Here is an 8,555-nt window from a genome sequence, read left to right on the forward strand (position 1 = left end):
GTGTGTGTGTGTGTGTGTGTGTGTGTATGTGTGTGTGTGTGTACGCAACACTTGCAGAGAGAGTTTAGTGTCAGGGAGTGTCCTCCCTGAAAGAAGCTGATAGGAGTTCAGATCCAACGACCCTCCTCGCAAACATATGCAAATGAGCACATGTGTACCCTGATGTGACCTCACTGAAATTAACCTCATGACTGCTTGACTGCTAATCATAATTATGGTTAATACAATAGCCGGCTTTACATGGCGACTTTTTTTCGATTTGATTGAAGATTTCTGGTCACATGCCACGTGATCTTTTCCAATCCGCCGTTGACATGCTCCACTCAGGTAAACAGATCAGCTGTGTGACATGCGGAAATCGATGTAAACATCACGCGATTTATCAAGATGATTTTATGCTGTCTTTTTTGAGCATAGTAGTTGTGATACACTTTTATTGAGGCAACATCTTGATAAGTTCCGTCTATTTATTTACATCAAGCATGGGCGGACTGGACGCAGTTTGGCTATTCTGATTAAACTGTCAACCTGACGTGCGTTCACATTGTCAAAAATAGTGTACCACCCCTGTGAATCCGAATGAAATACCATTCGGATTCAACCTTTTCAGTCAGATTAAGCTGTTCTAATCAGAATACATTGCTCCATGTAATCGACTGATTGAAGAGAATGGAAAAGACCAGTGGGGTAAGCGCTAGTCGTCTCCCTCTAGTGGTATGCTACAGAATCACAGCCAACGTACAGTTCTGTTATATTACACTTTGAATTGAAAACATTTTTCTTTCATCTTGAAGATGTTGGGTGATTGTTTTAAAACATTTATTAAGGCACACATTTTATTCAACTTCTGCAGTGGTGCCTTGAGCCCCGTCGATATTTTTTTTCTGATGAGGCGTCATAATCATGCCCTCGCCCCAGGCATGCAGTGTGCTTTCCACGCCACTGAGTGCATTGCAGGCGCGGATTTAGTATTCTTAAAGGTCTGAGTGCAGTCTAGAGTCCACTAGGACTAAGGGGATCACTGTTGCGGCGTTTTAGCGTCCTCTTGGGGTTGCTCGTGGAACAGCACACGCCGAGCCCACGGGTTGAACCAAACTCCGTTTTTAAAAATGCGTTTTTTGATGCTGGACGTCACATAGCTCGGTATTATTACATTACATGAAAAGATTCCACATATGTAAAACATTTAAATCAATTCGGCATTATTTAAAACCCGTCACACTTAAATACTAACTGCTTTGGATTGACAGCAATTAGGTAAACAAGCATTTGCTTGTGCGCAATCCTCCAGTCATCGAGTTTGGCTTTGTGGGTGGTGCCTGATGTGATTACTTACAAGTCCAAGTACACCCACCCATTTATGACCGCGCACACACCTTGAGTCAGACAAGACACCCGCTCTTTCAAGCAGAAGCACGTAAAATGTCACTCGAGGGAAAAGTAGCTGTTGTGACGGGAGCTGCAGCAGGAATCGGCAAAGCCTTCAGCGAGATCCTCTTCAGGAATGGAGCAAAGGTAAACATTAAGAAAGAGAACTGCGGTGTTTGAGACTGCAGTTATTCGAGTAGGACTTATTGTTTGACATTTGTAAGTTGAACAGTAGCTTGGATTTAACTTCTTACTAAAAAGCAAAAAAAAAAAAAAAAAAAGCTGTTTCTTTAACTATCATCCCCCTGGGGAGTAGAAGTTTACTAAAGCAAAATGCAACGAAAAAATGTTACTCCCTGCGCTGGCTTGATAACAAGCCCAAAGGGTTAACAAAACGATCACACACACCGTATTTTTGTAAAACCTCCCAAAGAGATTGTTTCTTCTTCCCACTTACAAATTTAAACTGTTCTCGGGTGTGTTTCTTTTGGCAAAATATATCACGTATAAAGAATTAAAGTCCATCTGGAAAGTAATCGGATCACTTCATTTCTCCCAATTTTAGGTTAGAACCTTTTGAAACTGAATAAATTAACAAATAAGTTCTACACAACAGCCTACCATGACGACATTTTCTGGATTTAAGTGTGTGTATTTTCATACACACTGTTCTCGGGTGTGTTTCTTCGGGCAAAATATATAACGTATGAAGAATTAAAGTCCACACACACACCCACACACCCACATCCGCTCTCATAAACAACTACGATCCCGACGGTATTCAAACATCTCTCACTGCTTAACTGTTTCCAAAGATGAGCGTAAATACTTTTTAAAATGGTTTTGCTGAATGACCCGGAATAGTTGACAGCTTGGCGGCCCAAGTGAAAACTGCTCTGTTGATTCTGCAAAGCCACATTCATTCATTTCATTGGCAAGTGCAGACTTGTCCCTCTGACATAAAACAATTCGATATCAATTGATGAATTCCTCTGAGGAACGAATGTGTAGACCTCCAGTCCTCTTCCAGTGACGTCATGGGAAAAGTGTTGATCTGATAACCACGTGCATCTCGCCAGGTTGTTCTGTTGGACGTGAACGAAAGCGGCGGAAAGAGTGTGATGGAGGCCCTCAACAAGGAGGACAGTCAAGATCGAGCCCTTTTTCTCAGCTGCGATGTCCAGTCGGAGGAGCAGCTGAAAGGTAGCGTCGGCTCACTTTGCATTGCAACAAAGACGCAAAAAGGATGTTGTGGGATGAGGCATGAGAAATGACTCACAGGAGCAGGAGCACATGTCCCATGTTCTATTGCCTTTGAATGGAATGAAAGGTGTCCGTTTGACTGGTTTGCATTCTTCCCCCTGTTCAAACCTGCCTTCTAAATTACCCATAGTGTATCGAAAGCAACAATCGCGCAATCTTCAGAAAGTGTGCCTCGTGAGTCACTGATTAGCAATGGGGGGTGGAAAGGAGAACCCTGAAGAATTGCTTAGACTCCATTCTGTTGTATTTAACACATGATTGTAAATGAGACATTTTTCTTTTGTCACTATTTGAAACCGCTTAAAGCGGTCTTAAAACTTTCTTTGGTCAAATAACCCCAAGACTTATAGAGCACAACTTTTGGCCTCAATCAACTCGGCCTGTTTTGACTGGGCACATAGCCCATCTCATGCAAATAGCCACTGCTCACCCCTCAACTGTGAACACGCATACCTATACGTTGCGTTTGGGATGATTAGACAAACCTAATTTAAATGTGCAGTCTATATAAAATATTAGTGGGTTTAAGATTGAGCCGTGAGGAACTATACTATATATTTTTTGTTTGTTTAGCTTTATAAATGGGATCAAGCCAATCAATGTTGCAGCACAGATCTGCCATGTATCCAAAAAGCCAGAGTTATCGTTTCTCACTTTCAGGGTAGCTGTGATGCTATGTGAAACCAGATTGATGGATTGATAACATTTTTATCAAGGTGGTTGGCTGACAAACCTTTTTACAATCTTTTCTAGAAATGTTGCGTTTGGAATGGGTCTGTTTTTTTTTCTTTTAAAAAAGATGATGCATTGCCACCTTTTAATTAACACAAGGAGCACATAAAATGAGTTTCAGATTTTTGATATTCTTAGTTTATCACACTGTGGTTGGTAATCACCTCCTCCGTAGGGTCTCAGTCTGGGGATTGACTTGGCCTGTCCAGACTATGTAATTGTTTTTCTCCTTCCACCCACGGCCAAGCTGCCTTCAAGACGACCGCCGAGACCTTCGGAGGCATCGACATTCTGTGCAACAATGCCGGAATCCTGAACGAGAAAGATTGGGAGCGAACAGTGGGCATCAACCTTGTAAGAACATGTTCATGAGACACATCTGCTAGATTTTATGTCTTGTACATAAGAGCCAGCATGTTGTGTCAAGCTTCTTCGCTTTTTTCGAATCTTAAAAAAAAAAAAAAAAAAAAGTTTTACGTCCTCACTCCTCATATGCAATAAACTGCTGTTGCCTTCTATGGCTTTATTGTCATAGGTGGGCGTCATTAAGGGGACTTACGCTGCCCTAGAGCACATGAGCAAGTTGAATGGCGGTCGAGGAGGTGTCATTGTCAACACTGCATCAATAGCAGGTGAAGGTCTCCACTTGACTTTATTTTTTTTTTTTTATGGAGATTATTTCTTGGAAGAAGTCTAATGCACATGTTAGGTTTGGTTCAATTGACCCCACTGAAGACTATGCACTCATAGGCATTTTCCTGACATCTTTAAGCAAACTGTAGTAGAATGTGTTGCTCTCTATCGCAGGTATCAAACCACTACCGAGCTGCCCGGTCTACAGCGCCACCAAGAGTGCCGTGATCGGCTTTGCCAGAGCCATGGCGGTGAGCTTCTATCAGCGACATGCAACGCTGTACAACCAATGTGTAATTTTTTTTTCGTGTGTATGTACTAGATTGCTTCCACCATGGCGGGCTACGGCATTCGCTTTAACGCCCTTTGTCCAGCTTTGGTGGAAACTGAGCTGCTCGCCAGTTTAACAGAAAAACTGGGACAATTCACCGTGCTGGAGCAGCCCACCCGACAACTCCTAGACAAGCATGGGGTGATCAAGTAAGTTACTGGAGTGGGTTGTTGTTGTATTTGGGGGGGGAAAAAAGGCCGTTTTGAATTTTGTTGTAACAGTTTGACCAATTTACCTCACTTCATGACTTGGCAGCTTGGTAGGGCGAAGATCCATGGTCTTTTTTAAGCGTCACTTCTCAAGTGCCACTATTCATTTTCAGGACGTCCGTTGTGGCAGAGTGCCTTCTGGAGCTGGTGACGGATGAGACCAAGAACGGAGAAGCCCTGATGGTGTCCTCCAAAGGACAGATGTACGCCACGTTTCCTTCCATCCCTCCCCTCGAAGTGGAGCTCTCATAGTGCTCTGTCGTCTAATTTGACGTGTCTGCTTATTGAATGTATGATTGTACTGTACAATATATCCACAGGTGGCATTCCAGTTGAATGAATGTTAAATGTATTTTGAATGCTGTATTAAAAATCACTTGCTTCATCAAAGAGAAGGTACATGATTGGATTTCATTACATTTACCATAATTTCATTCAGTGGTATTGTACAAAAAGTTGTACTGCTGTATGATGTCAGTTGATTAATTTTTTTTGTCACTTTCGTCTCTTCTTTCCTACCCTCGATAGTATAGCCCATTAATGAATGGAGCAAGAAAACATTTTAGGTTCACTCGGGAAGAAGTATAACTTCAAAATACCAGTGCTAGCATTAGAGCACTGTAAATGAGCTAATTGCAGAACATTTTTAATACATTATATCTATGGTAAAAAGCAAACAAATGAAAAACTAGTCAGAGTAAGACAATGACCCATTTATTCCTGTAAGAGTTAAAATAGAAAATAATCTAATCCTGCTAAATAAAAGGCTTACAGATAAGATTCCAATGTGTCCACTTTGCCCATCAACACGCATTGAAAGGTTGATGACATAAGTGGTACGTTTTGCAGTGTTTTTTTTTTTTTTCACTCCGTGGGCATTGAGGTCGTCTAAATAAAATGTTTTAATTTTCGCGTTAGAAATAGTAGTTTTTGAACTTACCTAGTAAATTGAAAGATTTTAAAAGGACTGTTTCCGCCCGGTCTCGAACCGGGGACCTTTCGCGTGTTAGGCGAACGTGATAACCACTACACCACGGAAACTGAGCTACGCACCGACAATATATGCATTTGTCAAAAACAAATATAATTTTATGATTGGTTTGAAGACATACCGATGCCGGTTATTTGCTGTGTAGGACGTTTGCTATCGTCAATTGCATTGTCAAACAGCAATGAAAGCGAAGGGGTTGAATTTCCATTCATCACAGCTAAGTGTGACGACAGCGACACTTACAGGTCAAATGTTTACCTGCATGCGCAAGGGTGCGAGTTGTTATTTTTCAGACTAACAACACTCACAAAAACACATACGCACATTAAATGCATCTTTATTTATATAGCGCTTGTACAACAGCTGCAGCTGTAGCAAAGCGCTTTACAGAACAGTTAACACAAAATAACAAAATAATATAACAGAACACGTGACATAAATCATGGACAGTCATACAATCGTAACAGCTATTCCTGCTTGCGCCTTGTAGCTTGAAGCAGATAAAAGAGGAGAATATCAAAGTCTCCTTGCACCAAATAGATGATCACAGGCATCATGCTCAAAACGTGCAACAAAGAAACAAGAAGCTGTGGAGTCCATTGACGATAAGTGAAATTGGTTCACTTCTGTCAATTTTCTATCGGCTTCATTTCCAAATATGTATGCTTCATACCTTTGCATTTGGTCCTAAGTTAGTAAATTGTTTTATTTACGTTTTATATCCTTTGTAACCTCAATGGCATGTGTTTTGTGAATTTGTTTAAATTGTACACAATATCGTTATTCATTTTTTCTGCATGTTTTTTTTTTTTACATTGCTCATGGCTCCAAAAAGCCCCCAAAACAAAACAAACAAAAAAAGTCAGGCGCCTGCCAAATTCCGCTCCTCTTCGAGCTTTCCACTGCGCTGCCAAGCCAGCTTCTGCGCACGCGCACTTGCGCGCACTGGCGTTAAAGTGTTGCTCGAACCTCGAGCTCAAGTTATGATGGCGGTCGCGATGGACACTGATCAATTCCCTTACTTGCCGTCGGGGCCAGACCAAGGTGACCACTTTCTTATTGAAGATTAAACAACCCCCCCCCCCAAAAAAATTTTGTTGGCTCACGACCGCGCGTCGTTTGTTGCCGAAGTCCGGATGAATAAAGCTAACTTAAGCTATACGATGCTATGCTCGACTGTCTGATCTGAGTTGACCTGAGCTACGATAAGCTAAGCTAACCGCAGCCGACTCGTCGTCAAGGTCGCGGCGAGCTCGTCACGCTGCGCCGCTTTCGCCCAATGACGGCGAATGGCCTTGAACGGCGGTGCTTCGGCGCTCGCTCGCTTTCGCTGGCGTTTTTTTTTTTTTTTTTGCGTTTGGCCCCGTTGACGAGCGACTTGTGGGCCGACTACGCGGTTTCCCCCCCACCGCACGTTGAATTCCGCTCGCTCGTTGCTAAAAAGGCTCCCTGCAATTAACCTCCATTCATTTGCTGTATTATTGTCACCCTTGACCTAGACACTCACAGTCACCCTTGAGGGTGATTTGGAGGCTTTGGTCAAGCTAAAACGGGTGCTTTTCGGGATTGTGTGGGGTTGACCAAGGCATCTGTGTAAAATCGAAAAGATTATTTGATTTGCAAGAAAACTGGATGATCGAATCAGTTTACGAACAAATTCAAACCACCTGGTCATCAAAACTAGTTTGGTTGTCAACCTTATTTTTTTTTTGGCTCGTCTACCTCCAAACCTTTTTGTCACACTATTATTACACTCTACACAGTTTAGTACCCCTTCACTTGTACATTTCGATGATTGCCCTAAAATAGAATGCAACACAACTGATTATTAAATGAAAATCATTTGACTTTGTTTCCTTGATGCGAATATTGAATTCTCAGGCATTGTCTTCTTTGAAACTGTCTTTCGTTTGTTCTCCCCGCCGCAGTCAATCAGATGATCAAGGAGCACGGCAACCTGTTCACAGACAGCCTGTGCAGCGTCTGCAATGCCGTCCTCATCTCAGAGTCGCAGAAGCTGGCTCACTATCAGGTCGGCGTCCTGTTTTTGAGCGGCGAGCATTTGTCGTCATGGATCACCGGTGGGGTCGTTTAACATGTGTTCGTATTTTCGCTCTCTTTTAGAGTAAGAAACACGGCAACAAGGTGCGACGTTACCTTTCCATCCAAAGTGAGAATGAGCCAGAGACAAAAAAGTTCAAGTCCCTATCCTCTGTCAGCGTAAGCGAAGTCGCTCTCTTTTTTTGTGGTTGTTTTTACACGTACCTATTTGTCATGCAGGTGAGACAAGGGTAGCCAGCGGTTGGAAAATTACCTCAAATTTTCTGCCGAATGTGAAAAGTTTTGGATCTATTCCAAATGGGAAACTTTACATGCGAATAACTGAACTACCGGGGGAGTAGCGAATTGCAGAAATGCCTGACGAGTCGCCAGACTGCGCCCTGCCTTCTTCCTCTCCTTGGTCTATTTGCATTTGGAAAAGGCTCACTTCACTGAGTGTTTGTGTTTGTCTTTCAGCACGACACCAACAATGGTGAGTCAGACCCGATGAAGGCTTGCAAAATGTGCAAGATGACCTTCACGTCCCCCGTGATGGCACAGTCTCACTACCAGGGCAAGATCCACGCCAAGAACCTCAAACTGAAATCGGTGGACCCTCACACCTGTACGTACACAACCAGGGTGTCCCCAGTTCACGACCCGCCCAATAAAGAATCACACTTAGAAACTCAGAACACTCATCTCAAACCATCTTTCCCTCTTCTAATGTATAAAAATGCCATTGTTTTTTTTTTCCCGATGAAGTAGGACATAATTATGTGGTTATTTGAAATACACAGTTTGTTTTTCTCGTTGTTTTTTTTTTTGTTTTTGTTTTTTGTTTTGTTTGACAGTAAACTGGACTGGGAGTGGCATTAATCATCTTGAAGACTCTTTTGCGCTTTTACCGTTGTTCTTCACCAGTAGCCCAACAGGCTGCACCAGCTCCATCCAAGAAGAAAGCAGCAGCAGCAGCAGCGGTGGTGGA

General features: G+C 42.6%; 2 protein-coding genes and 1 non-coding gene across 3 annotated transcripts in view; 2 read left to right on the forward strand and 1 right to left on the reverse strand.

Moving 5' to 3' along the window:
- The first annotated feature begins 1,296 nt into the window (after positions 1 to 1,296).
- Positions 1,297 to 4,928, forward strand: LOC109518149 (15-hydroxyprostaglandin dehydrogenase [NAD(+)]-like). The gene is made up of 7 exons (XM_019873826.1): positions 1,297 to 1,515; positions 2,448 to 2,571; positions 3,611 to 3,717; positions 3,899 to 3,995; positions 4,171 to 4,247; positions 4,319 to 4,476; positions 4,650 to 4,928. Exons 1-7 carry the CDS (start codon positions 1,423 to 1,425, stop codon positions 4,786 to 4,788), a joined length of 795 nt encoding a protein of 264 aa, XP_019729385.1. The 5' UTR covers positions 1,297 to 1,422; the 3' UTR covers positions 4,789 to 4,928.
- Positions 4,929 to 5,504: 576 nt separating this feature from the next.
- trnav-aac (transfer RNA valine (anticodon AAC)) lies at positions 5,505 to 5,577 on the reverse strand. Its single transcript has one exon. It is a non-coding gene; the product is annotated as a tRNA-Val (tRNA).
- Positions 5,578 to 6,445: 868 nt separating this feature from the next.
- The window catches only part of LOC109516787 (zinc finger protein 346-like), a 7,729-nt gene continuing 5,619 nt past the window's right edge, over positions 6,446 to 8,555 (forward strand). Inside the window, exons 1-5 of the mRNA XM_019871577.1 lie at positions 6,446 to 6,571; positions 7,456 to 7,559; positions 7,652 to 7,747; positions 8,045 to 8,192; positions 8,492 to 8,550. Coding sequence (XP_019727136.1) covers positions 6,511 to 6,571; positions 7,456 to 7,559; positions 7,652 to 7,747; positions 8,045 to 8,192; positions 8,492 to 8,550 — 468 coding nt within the window. The 5' untranslated portion in view covers positions 6,446 to 6,510. The remainder of the gene's footprint in view (positions 6,572 to 7,455; positions 7,560 to 7,651; positions 7,748 to 8,044; positions 8,193 to 8,491; positions 8,551 to 8,555) is intronic.

The sequence above is a fragment of the Hippocampus comes genome, unplaced genomic scaffold (genome assembly GCF_001891065.2).
Source record: "Hippocampus comes isolate QL1 unplaced genomic scaffold, H_comes_QL1_v1.1 scaffold33, whole genome shotgun sequence".
Lineage (NCBI taxonomy): Eukaryota > Metazoa > Chordata > Actinopteri > Syngnathiformes > Syngnathidae > Hippocampus > Hippocampus comes.

Excerpts from the sequence above, each read along its gene's own strand:
- LOC109518149 (XM_019873826.1), top strand. The coding sequence starts at position 1,423 with ATGTCACTCGAGGGAAAAGTAGCTGTTGTGACGGGAGCTGCAGCAGGA. Across the intron at positions 1,516-2,447 it reads TCTTCAGGAATGGAGCAAAG|GTTGTTCTGTTGGACGTGAA; the intron begins GTAAACATTAAG and ends GCATCTCGCCAG. Across the intron at positions 3,996-4,170 it reads CAACACTGCATCAATAGCAG|GTATCAAACCACTACCGAGC; the intron begins GTGAAGGTCTCC and ends TCTCTATCGCAG.